Source organism: Microcebus murinus, chromosome 6, assembly GCF_040939455.1.
Source record: "Microcebus murinus isolate Inina chromosome 6, M.murinus_Inina_mat1.0, whole genome shotgun sequence".
Taxonomy (NCBI): Eukaryota; Metazoa; Chordata; class Mammalia; order Primates; family Cheirogaleidae; genus Microcebus; species Microcebus murinus.
In genome coordinates, this window is record NC_134109.1 from 6,082,296 (window position 1) to 6,100,755 (window position 18,460).

Sequence of the window (18,460 nt, forward strand, 5' to 3'; positions counted from 1 at the left end):
TCTGCAGACGGCGCGAGGACCCCAGCCCCACCCCCACCCCGTGCCCAGGGACACTTACCCGCTGGACTCTCCTCAACTTGGCTCCAGCTAGGGCAGCGGCCAGTCCTGACACGGAGCTCTCGTCATGGCTGGCCCCCGGGGCTCCTCCGGCTGGCAGTGGGGGTGGGGGTGGGGGAGTGGCCCCCGTGGGTGGAGGTGGGACAGGGGGTGGGGGTGGGGGTGGAGGCCCACTACATGAGAGGGGGGCACTGGCTGCAGAAGAGGGATGCCCCGGTGGGAGGATGGGCCCTGAAACACAACAGAGGGCTCAGCCAGCCTCCAGCACCAGCTGGGGCCTGAGCCTGCCGCTCTCACCTCAGGTCCCTGAGGGGAAGGACAAAGGGTAGCATGCTCCTCAGAGGGACAAGGAGCAGCTCCAGGGTTGCTTCTTTCAGGAAGCCCCCATGGAATGAACTTGGCCCTGGTACAATTCCTTTCTGCTCTGGTCCCCTCAGCATTCTGGCCCAGGCTAGACCCAAGGTCTCATATACTCAGTGATTCCCCGAGCTCAGCCAACTGCTCTTGCTCCAGTCATGCTCCTCCAGTGGGGAGGAAGCTGTCTGGCAGTACACATGGCCCCTTTTCTCTTCTCTATGCTTTCTAAGTACATAGCGCCCCCTTGGCAGGAGTTGTTCTGAGATCCCACTATGACTGACCCTTGGCCTTTGGGGACTGGCGGTAACTGGGGTCCCAGGGCCAACTGGGAGCACAGGTCAGGACACAGTGTGAGGTGCTGGGCTCCACTGTCTATCCAACCTCCCCACCCTGTCACCTGAGCCTTGGTTTTGTGCCAGGCACCGTGCTAGGCGTTGGGGGGTGGCGCTGAGGTGTAACAGCCACAGGCCACCATGGCGCTCACAGTCTGGGAGGGGACAAGCAGTTAACTAATCACACAGGCAAGTGCAGATCTGGGACTGTGGCAAGCTGACAAGTGCTACCAACAGCAGGCACATGGTGCTATGCTGGCATACAAAGAGGGGCTCCAAGCTGGCCAGAGTTCACAGAAAAATTCCTTATGCCATGGCGAGGGAGCAGGACCATGGTGGGAGAGGAGTTAGGTGAGGTAGCGAGTGGGAGGAGGGAGGAAGGGGACAGGCCGTGCTTGCAAGGCACTGGAAGGCAGGTGGGTACTGGGCTGTTCCAGGAGTGAAGGGGACGGGGACACGAAGGCGACATCATTAGAAGGCGACCTGCATTAGAAATGCAGAGTGGCCAAAGGGGAGCAGGAGGCCTATGAGGAGGGTCTGCAGCGTCTAGGTGAGAGGTGATGGCATCGGTCAGCATCTCACGAGCAGGTGCTCCTGTAACCAGCGGGGGCTTGGTTTTCTCATCAGTAAAATAGGATAATAGTCACCTGCTGACTTCATAGGGCGTTTGAGAAAATTAAACAAGACAAAGGATATGAAAGCACTTGGTAAGTTATAAAGTCCTATACCTATTCATGAACATTACAATGTCTAGAAAACCATCTCCTCCGCCTTCAACGTGCCAAGTTCCATTCGATGTCTGAGGCTGAAGCTTAGCAACATTCTGGGAAGTCTTCTCTGACCCAGTGGATTGGGACCCTCCTGTGTGCCGTCAGCACCCTGCACTTAACTTGGCTATGGTGTGCACCAGATGATATTGTAAGTGTTGGTTCTTTTGCCTCCCTGACTGGACGATGGGCTCCCTGGGGGCAGGGCTTTGTCTTGTCTGCCTTGTCCATGGTTGTGCCCCCAGCCCTTAGCACGGTGCCTGAGACATGGAGGTGCTCATTGAATGTCTACTCTGGGAATGAGTGGTGGGAGGGCAGAAGGTTGATGCGCAGGGGCTGGACTGAGCTGAGCAAATTCCCCAAACCTCTGCTCTGCTGTCTCACTTCCCTATGCCATGTGAAGTGACCGTCACACTCTGAGACCTAGGCAACCCTCAGCTCCTCAGAGAGGGCCCAGAGCCCCTGGTCCTCATCTATGCGGAGGGGCTGCCACCCAGCACCCGAGTGGGAGGGAGGCCCCCAAGAAGGGGCTCTCACCTGTGGCTGAGGTCCTTCTCTCTAGAGATTCCTGACGTTGCTGCTGGTGCTGCTGCTCCATCACTTGTCTGCAAAGCAACCACAACAAGGCGGTCAGGACAACACGCTCAGTGCCTGCAAGCCTAGGCTTCAGAGTCGGGTTTCCCTGGCACTCCCTAAGAGCCACCCTGTGCCAGGGCTGCCTCCATGTACCAGAGGAAGGGGAGGTGACTCGCTCAAGTTCCTGACAAAGGGAGTGCTGGCGTCTCCTGGTCCTCAGGCACCCGAAGAGGGAGCCCCTCGTGGAAGGACGATTTGATTTTACTTACTACAGTGACCAAGCCCTTCCCTAGGCTTGATGGGATCATCAGACCCAGCCTTAGAAACACCTGTTCTTTTTTTTTTTTTTTTTTTTTTTGTGAGACAGGGTCTCACTTTGTTGCCCAGGCTAGAGTGAGTGCTGTGGAGTCAGCCTAGCTCACAGCAACCTCAAACTCCTGGGCTCAAGTGATCCTCCTGCCTCAGCCTCCCAAGTAGTTGGGACTACAGGCATGCGTCACCATGCCTGGCTAATTTTTTCTATATATATGTTAGTTGGCCAATTAATTGCTTTCTATTTATAGTAGAGACGGGGTCTCGCTCTCGCTCAGGCTGGTTTTGAACTCCTGACCTCGAGCAATCCGCCCGCCTTGGCCTCCCAGAGTGCTAGGATTACAGGTGTGAGCCACCGTGCCCAGCCAGAAATACCTGTTCTTAGTGTACCTGGCCAACCTCCCTGGGACAATTCTCAGGGACATGTGGTTGTCAGGAGAAATGGACATAAAGGCCATATGCCTCATTCTCTTTACCACAGACAAGCTGCAGGCCCAGCCTCCATTTCTCTATCTCACTATCTATTTATTTCCTAAAGACAAGGGTCTCGCTAGGCTGCCCAGGCTGGAGTGCAGGGGCTATTCACAGGTGGGATCACGGCTCACTGAAGCCTCAAACTCTTGAACTCCTGGGCTCAAGCAATTCTCCCATCTCAGCTTTTTCAGTAGCTGGGACTACAGGTGTGCACCACCATGCCTGGCAACCTTTTTTTATTATTTGTAGAGATGGGGTCTCACCATGTTGCCCAGGCTGGTCTTAAACTTCTGGCCTCAAGCAATCCTCCTGCCTCAGCCTCCCAAAGTGCTGGGATTACAGGTGTGAGCCACTGCATATGGCCACCTGAGTGTTCTCAAAGGCTGAATGAATGAGGACACTGACCCACAAATATATCCACAGAATCCAAAGACCAAAATACTGGAATGGGAAGGGCCTTAGGGGACCATCTAGTACAGGGACAGCAGCAAGGGTGCAAGTGGTGTAGAGCCAACTCTGAACACCTGTTGTCAAAGCACAGGGCTAATGAGTATGCTGAGGCCAACTCTGGGCTCGGTGAGAGAGACAGTGCTGGAAGCACCTATTTCATGGGGTTTCTGTAGGCAGTATGCCTGATACCCCCCAAATAATGGAAATGTCCCTCTTGGCATTAAAAGTGTTTGAAAAGCTCCCAGCAGCCTCTGCATTAGATTCTCCTTTCAAACTGCAGAAACATCACCCAACACTCTGGCCTTCTCAGCTGGATCCACATACTCAGAAAACCACAGTATTATAAAATGAAAATGTTTGGAAAATACTTAAAAATCAGTCTGTACTTGTGTTTCTGCTTGTAGTCACTACTTCACTGTGGGGTCCCGAGGGAGTCATCCCTCCTCTGCTCCCCTGCCCCCAGGGAAGTGGCACTGGACAGTGGCCAAGCGAAGGTCCTGACCCTGGGGTTGGATGCCTGCAGTCACGTCCCGACTGGCAGGGGTGCTCTGGTCCGTGGACACACCCTCTGCAGCCAGGAACCTTGCATGCATGTGACCTGGGCCTCGGGTTAAAAAATCGGGCACTGTGGGTGCTGAACCAGTTCTGAGAGAACAAGGGAAGGATCTATTTAGCAGCCATACTTGCCACATTTATACCTCATGCCTGGCAGTGGGGGCTCCCTAATTCATGCTCTTTTCTGGGTGGGGTGGCCCTGGGACCTGGCAGAGAGCTGCAGCCATAGTCAGACGTGAATGCCTGGGCTGGGCTCTGCCTGTAGCGCCCAGTTATTCTGGGCGAGCCGTCTGCACTCTGAACTTCAGCTGGCTCCTCTGGGGAACAGTAATAACAAGCCCTCAGGTGAGAGTGAAGGTTAAAGCGAGACAATTCATGTAAAAGTCCTTTGTACCCTGCGAGGCCATGAGACAGGCCTGTGGAGTCAATAAACACATGCGAGTCCACAGAAATGAATCAGTCACACTGTAAGCACTTTGGGGTGCACACTCCCGTCTGTCACCTCATGTGCTTGAGAAAGGCAGAGCAAGACTAGCACCATCTTCAAATGGGGAAACTGAGGGCTAGAGCAGTAACTTGCCCAAGGTTATAAAGCACAAAGTCAGAGACGGGTGGAGCCTAAGAAATCAGTCACCCTAAGGCTTTCATTTCTCAGCCTTAGAGACAGGCCAGAGAAAAGGAGCTGTAGGGAGAAGTCTCACACTGCTGGTGAGGAGCAGATGTCCAGGGCTGGGCTGGAGTCCAGCCACAGGGAACGGGAGCTGTTCCCCTTGTCTGACAAAGCTGGGTGAGCATGGCCTGGGTCAGGCCTAACCCTCCTCCACACAGTCAGAAGGGGCAGAACACCACTGTGGAGAGGGCAGACCTGGGTTCCAGTCCTGGCCCTGCCATTTCCTAGCAATGTGACCTTGTGGAGGCTGCTCCATGGGTCGCCAGCATGACCCCCTTCTGTAATTTTGGGACCCTGCCCTGGCCCTTCTTCCCAGCGCTAGCACTTTAGAAGCTCCATTGGCAGGGGTGGGGGTGTCATTCCTATGGCCCCTAAACCATAGGCTGTGGGAGCTGCCTCCTTCTCAGGCAGAATCCCTCCATGTCATAACTGCCTCCTAGCACACCTGGGGAGGTTAGATGAAGTGACAAATGATCAGTACTCGGGATACTGCAAGGCTCATCAAAAGAGCTGCACAAATGGAGGTTAGCGGTACTCTCTGTAAACCATAGATTCTCATTTTCATTCCTGGTCTTGACGTCTGGGACAAGCTGCAATCTATGCTTTAGTTCCCTTTCTCTCTGGTCTGGCCTGTTCCTCCTGTTCCCAGAATGTGCCTCTGGGAGTCCTGGCCCTAGCTACAGGGGTGTCCTCACTTGCTGAAGGGTACCCCTGCCACCAGGCACTCCTAGGAGGCTGCCAGGCTGGCCCCTGCTGGGTGCTGGGTTACCTTCTCTGGATGTCCATCTCATCAGGAGAGGGGCCATTCTGCACCTGACGTTGGCTGGAGGGGCCTGTGGGGCAGAAGCACAAAAGCCAAGTGGTTAACAAAGGGAAGAAAGGCTCCGACAAACAAACTCGTGACTGTGTCCATCTCTGCCCCTCCTGGCTGCAGAAGAGATCTCCCTGACCTTCTCTTAAAACAGGCGTCCTCAAACTACGGCCCGTGGGCCACATGCGGGCTGCCTAGCACATTTATCCGGCCCTCAGGCTGTTTTGCCACCACTGCCTGTTCTGCTTAGCAGCTGACTCGTCCAGGCCCACAGTGTGCACTCTCCAATGGTCTGAGGGACAGTGAACTGGCCCCCTGTTTAAAAAGTTTGAGGACCCCTGTCTTAAAAGTTGTCCTCACACCTGCGCAAGGCCCTGCCCCACCTCCATCTCCCAATCACCCCCTCCTCGTGGCTCTTCCTTCAGTCAGTAAATGGGACCTGGCTCATCCCACCCAGCTGCTGGCCCCTCTGTCCTTCCCTGCAAACGGTACTTGCTGTTCCTGCCTCCTCACTTGCCACCACCCCTCAACCCTTTCACACTGACTCTGCCTCCCCACGTCCCACTAAGTTGTTCTAACTAAAAGCACCAGGGGACTTGGAATGGCCAAACCCCAAAGACCCATTTTATTCTGCTTTCTGTGCAAAGGACTGACACGGTGTCACAGCCAGAGTTTAAAACCCAGGTCTGTCCGAGCCAAAGCCCGTGCTCCTCACCCCAACACGACGCCCTGCTGTCTGCATCAGGAGCCTGGAGCTGTGGGGCGGGAAGGAACCAGCTCCTGCCATTGCTCCCTTTGTTCTGGATGGACATGGAGCCTTCTGGAACACACCCTGACCTGGACCCCGAAGACAAGACCCCAGAGCAGGCCAGGTCTGCTGCTCGAGCCCCGCAGCAGGAGGAGTTCAGGGGAGAGCTGGTGGTGCTGGACACCCGCATCAGGACCCTACTGTTGGGTCACATCTAAGCCGAAATCAAGGCTCTGTCCTAACTTGAGAACAAGCTGATTGTCCTTCCCTCTGCCATCCCTGGTGTCACTCAGAACAGTCCCCTGACTAGCAAGGAGGCAGCTTTGTTTCTGCCCAGGATGCGGTGACAGGGTGGAGTGGAAGCAATCCCTTTTCCTTCCTACTTCAGAGGCTCGGGGTCTTCGTGGTCCTTCCTTCCTTGTTCTCAGGAACCAAAAGCAGTTAATATGTGAGCACTACTAGTGCAATGTAGTGTAAGTCCAGGCACTTTAAAAAATTTAACTCTTTGTTTTTTCTTCCTTTTATTTCATCATATTATGGGGGTACAAATATTGTTAGGGTTATAAATATTGCCCCTGCCCCCCTCCCTCTAAAAATTTAATTCTAATTCCCACAACCCCGAGGCTCCCACGAGGACGTGTAACAGCTGAGGAAAGCAAGCCCAGAAAGGTCAGGTGACTTGCTCAAGGTCTTACATATAGAGTGTGGCAGAGCCAGATGCAAACAACCTGCAAAATCCAACTCTTAAATCCAATCACACTGTGGAGTGAGACTGAGGCCAGCTTGAAGAATGAGGGTGGAGGTGGCAGACTCCCTGCTGCCATAGAGTGGCAAGCTGCCCTTGGCTGGTGCTCTTGGGCACTGCCTGTGTCTACACGGCAGCAGACAGGTGTACCCCACCGACTCCACTCCTGGCTGGGGCAAGAGGGATGCAGGGCTCAGCTTCACGTTGTGGAACTCAGCCCGAGCCGCCTAGTTTGGCCTAGGCCGTGGGTTTTAGCTCCGACTTCTACCTTGTTCTAAGACCTGGCCTAGCTGCTGAGTCCACTCCTAGAGCTGGATTCTGTCCTTCTGGAAGCCAAGTTCCTGTCCTGGCGACCTTGTTTAGCACTTAGTCTGAGCACCAGTCTTGAGGCTTTGCGGTGCTTGGGCTCCACTACGTGCCATAAGGTCCTTCCTCGTTTGCCTGCTGGCCTTGCTTTGGATTTCGCAGGCTGTTTGTGTCTGGCCCTGCCACTTTCTATTAATATATGTAAGACCCTGAGCAAGTTACAGTCACTGTAACTGTTTCCCACCCTCTTTCAGGACTCCAGATGGCAGCCAGGTGCCCACACAGTGGCCTGTTGTGGTTATGAGCTTTGGATTCTCATCCTGCCTACTGGGCTGGACTCCTTCCAACACCCTTAGCAAGAGCTGCTCCTCCAGAGGGTGAGGGAAATCCGACAGGAGCCCTCGCCCCTTCCAAGGGGCTCTGCCCCTGCACTTAAGACATACTTCAAAAGTAGCTGCAGTTTTAGATACTATAGAACAGGAAGAGGTAACACTTGATTGCATAAGGCCTTCCATTCTTAAACTAAGAAAACGTTAGATTGTTTTAAGCTACAAGGGTCCTTAACAAAGCACAGTCCTTTTGTTTTAGGAGTGGGAGCTAAGGCCCAACAAGGGAAAGGGGTTTGTCCAGTGTCACCCAGGGTGTCTGTGACAGACACCAGATTCCACTGCTTCCTTACTCCTGGCCTATTCCTCCCACCCACTGGCACAGCTGCCCTCAGGGTAGGGTCGGCAGGGAGAGACAGAGTGGAGGGGCATTCCTCCAGACTGTCGGTGCTCTCTGGGGAAGCCCTGGGCAGCAGCCCATATTTGTGAGTGCTGCTTCTCAAGGTGGGAGCCCCTGCATAAAGGAAAGCTCTCCGATGGCGGTAATCAGACTCCCATCTGTCCCAGTGTTGTGTTACTGCAGATGACTTCCCTGAATTATGCAATCAGAAGCCAAGGTGGAAGACGTGGCATGTGTCTTGTGCTACAGATGAGCACCTTGGAGTCACCTCTGAGCTCCTGAGCTGAGCTTTGATCCTGCAGGATCCAGGGTAGGTGGGAAGGTGGGGGGGGTGTCCAGCTCCCCCTTCTCTGCCTCCTGCAGCCCATCAGTTACTGAGTCTTACTGGTGCTGTGTCTGATGCCCGGCAGAATCCACCCTGCCTTTCTGTCCCCACAGGGCTGCCTCAGCATCTCCTTTTTGGACCCATGCCTCAGTCTACAAATGGGACCCTCGCTTCCACTCTCTCCCTTGTCTACTTTGACACGCAGCTTAAGTGATCTCTGGAAACCACAGACATGACCATACAGGGTTGGGTCCAAGCCCAATCGAACAAGATTCAAGGCTCTTGAGGCTTGGCCCCAGCCCACCCTGTGGCTGCTTCTCCTGGACATACCCCCACGGTAGACCTGCATCTGCGCACTGAGTGCTGATCCCACACAGTGCTTCCCGCCGCTACATGTTTTTGTGAGCTACTCAATCCACCTGGGATACTTTCTTTTCCTGCCAAGACTCCAAGGCCCAACTCAATAGTCACCTATTCCAAGAAGCCCTCCCCAATCCCTCACACTCCTCCTACCCAATGCCCATGTGCCTGTCTCATAAAACTCACAACTTTCTCACCAACATTACAGTGATTTGGGAGCTGCCTCCCTGTCTGTACTAGACTCCGAGCTTTGAGGGCAGCAGGCTCACTTGGCACTGTGAGCTCATGGCCCGCCTTACCCCAGACATGGCGAGTTTACTGAGCTGAGTTGGGAAGGCTAAAGGGAGCTCGTGCTCACCCACACTGCGGGAACAGCACAGGCCCAGAGCCAGGCTGCCCTAGCCTGGGTGAAGACAAAGACAAGCCCAGAGGTGAACAACAGAAAGGCAGCGCTTATCAGAGAGGAGGCTGGGGGGAGGTCCCTCCACCCCTGCAGCACCAGTGCCGGCTGCACTCACTGCCAGCCATCCCGCCACGGCTCCGTGAGGCAAGCAGGATGAGCAGTGGTGGCTCTCAGAGGTGAGGAGACTTGCCCAAAGCCATGGGGCTTGTGATGCTGGTCGGGGTGTCCCCAGCTTGTTGAGTCTGGGAGCTGATCTTGCTGATAGGCTGGGGCCTGGCCCACCCACTGGAGACTTCAATTAAAAAAAACTCTCACTGTTTTCTCACTCACTTCTGATGAGTTTTACCAAAGTCAAAATAAAGAGCCTATTCGCAAGACAGGAACGAAAGGAAAAAGGGAAGTTTAAACAAACTTCTGTGAAAGACAGAGTGGCTGCGAATGACTGGCATCTTGTGGGACCAGCCCCGGCAGCAGGGCTCACCCCTGGTAGCAGGCCAGGCAGGTGGGAAGGGAGAGGTTGGGACCTGCCCTCTGACTGACCTCTTCCCTGAACTTTACAAAGAGCTGCAGAGGACAGGGGCTGAGAGCCCAGCTGAAACTCCACTCCAGGCCTGTCTGCTGCAAGGCCCACTGGATCATGATGCTTCTTGGGGAAGGAGCTGACTTTCTGCTGTCTTTGAGGCCCACTTCCCAGCTTCATGTCTAAGTCCCATCAGAGCCTGCTCCTCTCAAACATGGCAGTGACTTAGAGGAGGTCCATTTACTCTTGGGGTCATGAGGTGTGGTCACAGAGAAAACAAGTAAGAGGAGAAGGTGAGGCTGGGTTAGACTGAGCCACGAGCCCACCTGAAAGGGAGGATGGGGAGGAGGGCTGAGGCAGCCAGCCAGAGGGGATGGGAACTAGAGGCCTCGGGGAAGAGTCTGCAAGGTAGAAGGAGACTGCAGCCAGCAGGGGGGCAGCCCCTCAGAGTTGGGGAAGTGAGCACTGGGAGAAGTTGGGCTCTCTCCTGGCAGCGTCTCTACCTGGGATGCACTGAAGGCGTCAGGCAGGTTGCGCCCCCTTGCTCCTCCATAAGCAGGGGCAGGAACGATTGCTACCTGCTCTTCACCCGCTACTCGGAGGAGGGGGTGAACTTAACCTACCTGGTCCTTGTACTGAACATCTCCAAGGGCTCTTTATAGCATCTGTCTTTGACATAAGTATTTGACAAAGGATTCCAATGCAAGGTGCTATCATTTTCACGAAAGTTGCTCTTGTGTAACAGGGATAGGGAGAGCCGAGGCGAGAAGACCCTGGGTGCACACCCTGGGCTTCAAGGGGAATGAATCAGATGCAGATGACTCCCCCCCATGTGCTGAGACTCAGGCAGGTCACGCATGACCTGGGTGTGCAGAGCCTGCCTGCTCACAAGACTGTCATGCTGAGCCCCTGTGCTCACCAGGACTGTTCTGCATGTCCGAACACGCCAAGAAAGACCGGAGACAGAGAGAGGCAGCTGAATAGTCTGCCTTTAATCTCCAGGGCCATCGCTGTTTTGTGCACTTCCACATTCCTGGCACTTAACATAGCTCTTGACCTACAGGCAACATGCAATGAATACTAGGTGATTACAGGAACGACTGGCCCCAGGTAAACTGCCTAAAGATCTCCAACCAATGGTTGAGACCAGAGCGGGTGACACATGCTTAGAGATAATAGCACTAGTCTAATGGTTCAAAAGCTCTGAATAAGGGACTGGGCCTCCTAAGCCTTGAGCCATTACAGTAAGTGAGATCCTGTAGGTCACTAACAGCGGTGGCACTTGGAAAATACAATGAGTTGGTGTAAGAAGAGAGAACTCCAATTTACTGAGTGGCTACTGTGCTAGGTACTTGGCCCTGTGCCAGAGACTTACAAATGCCACCTCACTGAGTCCTTGCACTCATCCTAGGTGTCCGGCTACTATCTCTACCTGTAAGAAAGCAGAGAGCTGGAGAACTGAAGTAGCATTTTCATGGCCCCTGAACAGGTCAACAGTGGAAGCAGGTTTAAACCCAAGAACAGTGGACTGTAAAGCTGACACCCTGCGCTGAGTCCCCAGGAACACAGTGGGGTAGGACAAACAGGGGAAGAGAGACAGGAGAGAAGGCCATAAATGAGGAAGGGGAGCCACGAGAGGCTCAGTGCCGTGGCAAATCCCTGCCTGAACAGGAGTGTGGCACACACTGTAGCCTCTCAGCACCCACTGGCCTTGCTGCCCCTGTCCACATGGCACCTGGAGAGGTGTCCCAGGAGAAAGGACAGGCCCATAGGCTCTTAGGGCTATAGAGAGCCCAATGGACACCGGGTCTGACCTGGTGTGCTGGATCCTAATCCGGGTGGGCAGTTCTCACTGGCAGAAAGTCTTCCTCTCAATGGGCTGAAATCCATCCTGCCAGGTCTATCCCCAAGCGGTCAGTGCTGGCTGGGTGGCCTTGGCCTGCTCCAGGCCCCCAGTGCCCTTTCCTACTCCTGGCTGTGCTCTCCTGGACTGCTCAGTTTACACAGCTCTCCAGAGTGAACTCTGCTGGAGTTCAGCCATGGAGAAGGTAAGTGTGCGGGGTGTCCCTCCCCTCGCTGGGCTTCAGTCTCCAAATCCCTATAATTCAGAAGGACAAAGAAGGAAATATACCAAATGTTAACAGGGGCTATCTCAGGATCGAGCAGTTATTTTCCTCTTTTTGAATCTCCAAATTACACACAAGTAGCATGTGCTATCTTTAGAATAAATAGATGTCTGAGAGTTTGCATGGACCACCTTCCTCCTCTGTGACTCCATCCCTTGCGAGGTCTGGCAGATGCAGAGTAGGCATGGACTGGTGTGGCTCCTGTCCAAGGCATTGCATTTTAATTTGTATAGCCAAAGGTGGGCTGACAAGTGGGGCACTGCTGACACCTCCTCCTGAAAGGCCTTCCTCCTGCCTACTGTGAACATTTATGAGGCTCTGGGACACCAACTCCCAACTCCTCGGGGACAGAAGGGACAGACTAAGTTTCCAGTTTGTCTCTATAGGAAAGGCATCCCTTGGGCCTCCTGAAAAGATGGAACCTGAGATCCCACGAGTGCCAGAGACAAAGGATCCCGTACTCACTCAGTGATGCTTGATGGAATTTCTGGCCAGCAAACAACAGCCACCTGGTCCGAGCTGGGCGGAGTCCCAAGCCCTTTTGAACCCCCTCGCCTCCCCCACCTCTCTGGCTCCTTTTCTTCTTTCCCTTGGGCCCCTCCATGTCAGACTGAGATCGGTGCAGTCTTCCAGACGGTCCCCTGGCACACTTTCCCCTCTTGTTTCAAGGTCCTGCTTTCCTCATAGGTGCCATTCCTACTTCTGAGCAAGCAGGTGTCCATGTGGGAATGCAGTCTGTGACCTGGGTTTAAGCCCTGGTCTAGCCACTGTCTTTACAGTCACCTGGCCAAGGCCAAACAGGAATTGGTGGTAGAGCTGGGACCAGTGCCCAGGATAAATGCTTCCTGGCCCAAGGCTCTGTCCACCACAGCATATTAGTGCTCAGCCCTGGTCAAACAAATTGCTCTACCTGTGAAACAAAGGTAGCTAGTAGTGTTCAACCCTATCTCCCAAGCTCCGCTCAGTAATAAACAAATAGCTGACTGACACTCTCCCTATTTTTCTAAATTTCTATTTTTATGTTATTTATTATTATTATTATTTTTGAGATAAGGTCTCACTCTGTCACCCAGGTCATAGTGCAGTAATGTCATGATAGCTCACAGCAACCTCAAACTCCTGGGCTCAAGTGATCCTCTTGCCTCAGCCTTCCAAGTAGCTGGGGCTAAAGGTGCGTACCACCATGTCCGGCTAAATTTTTTATTTTTATTTTTGGTCTCACACTTCCTCAGGCTGGTCTTGAACTCTTAGCCTTCAAGAAATCCCCCCACCTCAGCCTCCTAGAGTGTCAGGATTATAGGCGTGAGCTACCGTGCCTGGCATTTATATTTAAAAGACAGGGTCTTGCTTTGTTGTGCTAGCTGGAGTACGGTGGCCCCATCATAGCTTATTATAACCTCAGACTCTTGGGCTCAAGTGATCCTCTTGCCTCAGCCTCCTGAGTAGCTGGGACTATAGGCACGCATCACCATGCCCGGCTAATTTTTAATTTATTTTTTGCAGAGACAGGGTCTCACAATGTTTCCTAGGATGGTTTTGAACTCCTGGCCTCAAGCAATCTTCTTGCTGTAGCTTTCCAAAGTGCTGGGATTATGGGCATTAGCCACTGCACTCAGCCACCCTCCCTATTTTAACTCCAGTTGAGGTAGTTTAGTTGCTTGCTTCAAAGAACTCTGTGTGAACTCTCTAGTGTCTTTTCTGCCTAGTCCTTGCTATGTGAATTTAGGCTCACGGCAGGTTAATACGATCATCAGAGCCAACTGACATGTTACCCACTGAAATCCTGTAACAGACCCTCATACCTGAGCCCTGGCCCCAGACTTCATGACAGCTTAGCTCCATGGTGATCCATGGGTAAAGCTACATAAGAGCTCAGAGTCTAAAGACCTGTGGAGTAGAAGGTCATCATTTATAATGCGGAGATGGCACTTCAGAGATGGGGGAACTGCCCAAGGCCACGTGGTGAGAAGCACCTACCAGCCCTTGCACCAAAAATGATACATCAGAGAGGAAAGGCCTTCTTCTAATTCTGACAAATGACAGCAGGGCTCCCGGTGCCACCCAGGGTACCAGTGAGTAGCACCCCTTTGTCCCCCGTCCCCTCTCCTTGCATAGAGGTGTCCCGAAGCCCAGGGAAAGGGCAGGGTCTTGCCCAAGGTCACACCCACACTAGGAGCAAAGCAGGGTTAGAACCCAGTCGTGGCTTCCAGGTCAGGACACTCCAACCCACCTGCTTGGGCCACTCAGGTTGTGCTCCTCTGGTAAGCTGTTTTCCTGGTAAAATATTTTTTCTTTCTTTCCTAATAAACTCGTATCAGGATACAAAACCAACCTTAAAATGAACCTCAAATAGAATAAATTGCAATAAAAATCTGTCACACCTTAATGATTTACAAAGCATCTTTGCATCATTCTTTTGTGATTAATCTGCCCATTCATCTCGCGCTGAGCCTATTAGCCCCCATTTTATAGTTGGGGAAACTGAGGCCAAGAAAGGGTGAGCAACGTGCCCAAGATCACATGTGCCTCCCTGACTGGTCCCCCTGAACAGGAGCCCGGCCGCTTCTGTCGCTTCTACCCCACCACTTCCCCAAGGGTGCCACTGTGAACCCTCCAATGGGTTAATGACAGACACGCATCCCAAGATCCAGCACTCCTGCCCCAGACCCCCTGTCCCCACCCTCTACCCCAGGAGCAGGTGGGAGGAAGGAGAGGCCCATGAGGAGCAGGAAGGAGAGGGAGGAGCTCCCGTCACCTACAGTTCACTCTGCAAAGCACGGTGCAGTCACAGTGGCAGAGGCAGAAGCAGTGGAAGGCCCACTCCCTGCTGACCATGACCGCAGGGCTCCTCGGCACAGGCCGGAGGCGCCTCTCGCACCCGGGCCACTTACCTCTTCTTCCCCAGCTGCCTGGCTGGTGCAATGGGTAACTGATACGCCATCCAGCCGTCAAGTGGGCTTCACCACTTCAATCTTTAATGAAGCTTCCCAGGTAACCTATCAGAACTCTCTTGTCTACCCGACTCCAGCATCTCTGGGGGCCCTCCAGGGCCATCCAGACCCCTGTGGGACTCAGCCCACTGGCCTTGGTCACACCAGGTGTCAGCCAGAAGAGAACCCCCATGTGGCTCTCCTCTTACCTATGGTGATGGGATAAACAGGTAGGTGTGGCATCAGAAGGGTGCAGGTGACCAGGCAAAGGTTCCCAAGCACTGCTCGCCTTTGTGCCTGTCCTTCCCAGCCTTCCCAGGCCCTCCTGTTCACTGCTACTTGGTCTCCCTTCCTGGCCTTGTCTGCTCACCCTCTTAACCTGTCCCTGCCACTCCTGTTTCCTTTCCCAGCCCAGCTAGCTCCAAGGCTGCAGGATATCGGTCCTCAACCGGCCAACAAGCACGCCTCTCTCCTTCTGCCCTGGGACCCCTTGGGCCACTGGCTGGGCAGCAGCACTTTGTGCTCAGCAGCCACACCTGTGAGCACAGGGACTGTGCATTCTGCCTGGAAGGCTCATCTACACACCTGTGACTGGCAAACTCCTGGCAGCCATAAGGCCTGGAGAAGTGGGTTTCTGCCATGGGCCATCTTCCCTCACTCCTCAGATGGCAGCGCTGGTCCTCCTCTTCTCTCCTACTTCTCCCCTGGAGGGTTCTGCACGTGGCCTACGCACAGCACTCACTCGTCAATGCTGTGAGTTTCTGTTTACTCCACTGGCCTGTAAGCTCTTGGAGAGCAGGCGCTACCTCTCACCCTTCTCTGTACCCAGCACCTGGTGCAAGGCTCAAGCAAAAAACACGTGCAGAGAATGCCTCTGGTACATGCTCAAACTTGGCATCACCCCAAACTTTGGTATGGGAAACCCAAGTTAGCACCCTCTCACAAAAGCAATGCCCATTTCCCCACGCTGACTTTGAGTTCTACTGCTCTTGGCCCTCTGCTGGTCTCCATGAAACACTCTCTCCTGCACTATCTCTCGGGTGTATCCTCTCTGGCCTGTCTGGATCTGGACCTCATGCTCTCTGGGGGGGGGGGGGGGGGGTGGCACGGGCAAGGGGGGTGAGGGGAGGCTTTCCAACAGTTCCCAATGGGTTTCTCTGCCTCTGGCCTGTCTTTCTGAGCCTGTGCTTATAGAGTAAACATCAAAAAGGGTAGCTCTTTCATGCTGTTCCTTGGCCAGAAAACTTACTGTGGTTCCCCACTGGTTCACACGGCAGTTCCTGACTTTGGATTCCAGACCTCTTAAGTGCCAACCTGCCCAGCCTAGTCTCTGCCTGACTCCTCCAGACCTCTTCTTTCACTGTTAGTGTGCTGCTTGGATGAGGCCACCACCCACAATAAGTTCCTTCTGTCCCTCAATGTCCTGACTCCCTTGTCGTCTTTCCTTGTGACTATACACTGTTCCCCCACCCCTTTTTTTAAATTATAACACCGTACCATTTCTCCATGTTCGTCCCGAGTAGAATGTAAATATAAAAAATATGTATGGATTTTAAAAGTACAACATTGGAGTTCAAAGGAATCCCCACCCCACCCCTCAGGCTCTCTGCCTGAGAGGCACTGGAAGCTCGGCACCTCATTTCCTCTAGTTCCTCCCTGACTCGGGGCTCACATGGTCCCACTGTTCAAATGCTTCCTCCCACGATTAACAGATCCATTCCAGGGGGCCTGATACCTTGAGCTAGCTACTCACTTTTCCTCTTTGGGACTTAGGGACCAGAGGGTATGCATAATGATGATGATGATGAAGATGACAGCAGCACCCACCATTATTGAGTGCTCACTATCTGCCAGGCATTGTTCTGAGCACAGACTGGAAGCCACTCAGAGCTGAATTTGAGTCCTGGCTCCATCACTTACTCTTTGCCCTAGGATATTATACTCAAAGCTGTCTTCCAGGCCTGGTCCTGCTTCTTCCTCCAACCACACCCCTTTATTCCCACACATGTGCCCAGAATGGTGTTGTCATGAGTAGTAGTACCAGGCTCACATGTGCTGGGCCTACTGTGCTGCCTCTCTTTGGACCACTCTTCTCTCTTCTCTAACTTGCAAACTTCTCCCCATCCTTTAAGACCCAGGTCAGGGCTAGGCACAGTGGCTCACTCCTATAATCAATCCTAGCACTTTGGGAGGCTGAGGCAGGGGGACTGCTTGAGGTCAGGAGTTCAAGACCAGCCTGAACAACAGCAAGACCCTGTCTCTATAAAAAGAGAAAAATTAGTCAGGCGTGGTGGCACATGCCTGTGGTCCCAGCTACTTAGGAGGCTGAGGCAGATCACTTGAGCCCAGGAGTTTGAGGTTGCAGCGAGCTGTGATCACACCACTGTCCTCATGTCTGGGCAATAAAGTCAGACCCTGTCTCCACTCCCCGAGCTCTCCCAGTAGCTCTCTCCCTCACCTCAGCCTGCATTCCAGGCCTGCTCTCTGGGCTCCTTCCATCATAGCATATGACACATTGCAGTGACAAGTGTCTCCTTCTAGCTGGCTGTGAGCTCCATGTGCACAGCAACCATATCTTACACATCTTTGTGTGCTGGTGCACAGCCCAGAAAAGATGCTCAGTAATTCACAGATGCGCTGTTCATTGATTCGTCAAATAGATATCACAGTGTTAGGCACAGGGGATACGGCTCTGGATACAAACTGCTCCCCTGGAACTTATAGTCTAGAGAGGAGACATAGGCAACAAATAAAGATATAACATGAAGGAAGAAAAACAGAGAATTAAAGTGACGTGTGGGGGTCCTACTTAAGACAGGCTAGCTCTCTGAACAGGTAAACAGTTAGGCAGAGGCCCAAATGAAGTGAGGGAAGGAGCCATGAGGTTAAATGGAGGGAACATTCTGAGCAGAGGAGACATTAGCTGCAAAGGCCCTGAGTCTGGAGGAGGCCAGTGTAGTTGGCATGAAGTGGGCGAGGTAGAGCTGGGAGGCTGTGATCTCAGAAAGGCAGCCATGCAGGGCCATGTGGGCTTTGGTAAGGATTCGGACTTTATTCTGAGTCGGACTGCAAGTCCTAGACGGTTCTGAGCAAGAGCTGACCTGACTTGACTTAGAATTGAAAAGATCAGCCTGCTTGCTATGTGGAGCACAGACCACAAAGGGATGAGTTTAGGAGGAGGCAAGGTAAGCAGGTGGCTCTTGCAGAAACCCACAGTTCACTGCATGGATAAACAGATGAATGAAGGCAGGCGGCAGTCAGCAGGTGGGGCAAGGCCTCAAAGACTCACACCCTGTCTACTCTAGGAATTCAAAGCTGTATCCAAAGTTTAGCACGTGGCTTTCCGAGTGCCTAGGGATGCTTATCTACTAAAATATTTGAGCTGGCTCTTATCCTATATGAGCTCAAGTTGGTAGCAGGTTACTTACGAAATTACAATTCTTTAGAAAAGAGATTATACAGGCGATGTGAGAAAAAGGAAAATAGATGTTAATGTAACTTTTACTCACTTTAGAAGATAGATGTGGGTATTTAGCTATAAAGATGGGCCAAGTGAAACGTCTGTAACAATCAACCTTTGACCAAATAACGTTACGATTTAGAAAGCTGAGGCTACTTGTCTCTTTTGAGAGGTGGTCTTGTCCAATGGGCAGAGCCCTGGACTTGGAATCAGGAGACCTGGGTTGTAAGCCTGGGCTCCACTGCTAAACGAGTGTAGCCCTGGGCAAGTTTCTTAACTGCTGTGAACCTTTGTTTCTTCATTTCTTTCTTTCTTTTTTTTGAGACAGGGTCTTGTTCTCTAGCCCAGGTTGAAGTGCAGTGGCCTGATCATAGCTCACTGCAACATCAAACTCCTGGGCTCAAGCCATCCTCCCACCTCAGTCTCCTGATAGCTAGGAATACAGGCATA

The 18,460-nt window shown here is 53.0% G+C and overlaps 1 protein-coding gene across 4 annotated transcripts in view; it reads right to left on the bottom strand.

Moving 5' to 3' along the window:
• The window catches only part of EVL (Enah/Vasp-like), a 182,119-nt gene that overhangs the window by 15,106 nt on the left and 148,553 nt on the right, over positions 1 to 18,460 (bottom strand). For all 4 annotated transcript variants that reach the window (XM_012747077.3, XM_012747079.3, XM_012747075.3 and 1 more), the window contains exons 4-6: positions 5,320 to 5,383; positions 2,051 to 2,118; positions 59 to 288 (exon numbers count right to left, since the gene is read on the bottom strand). In XM_012747077.3, the coding sequence (XP_012602531.1) occupies positions 59 to 288; positions 2,051 to 2,118; positions 5,320 to 5,383 (362 nt within the window). The remainder of the gene's footprint in view (positions 1 to 58; positions 289 to 2,050; positions 2,119 to 5,319; positions 5,384 to 18,460) is intronic.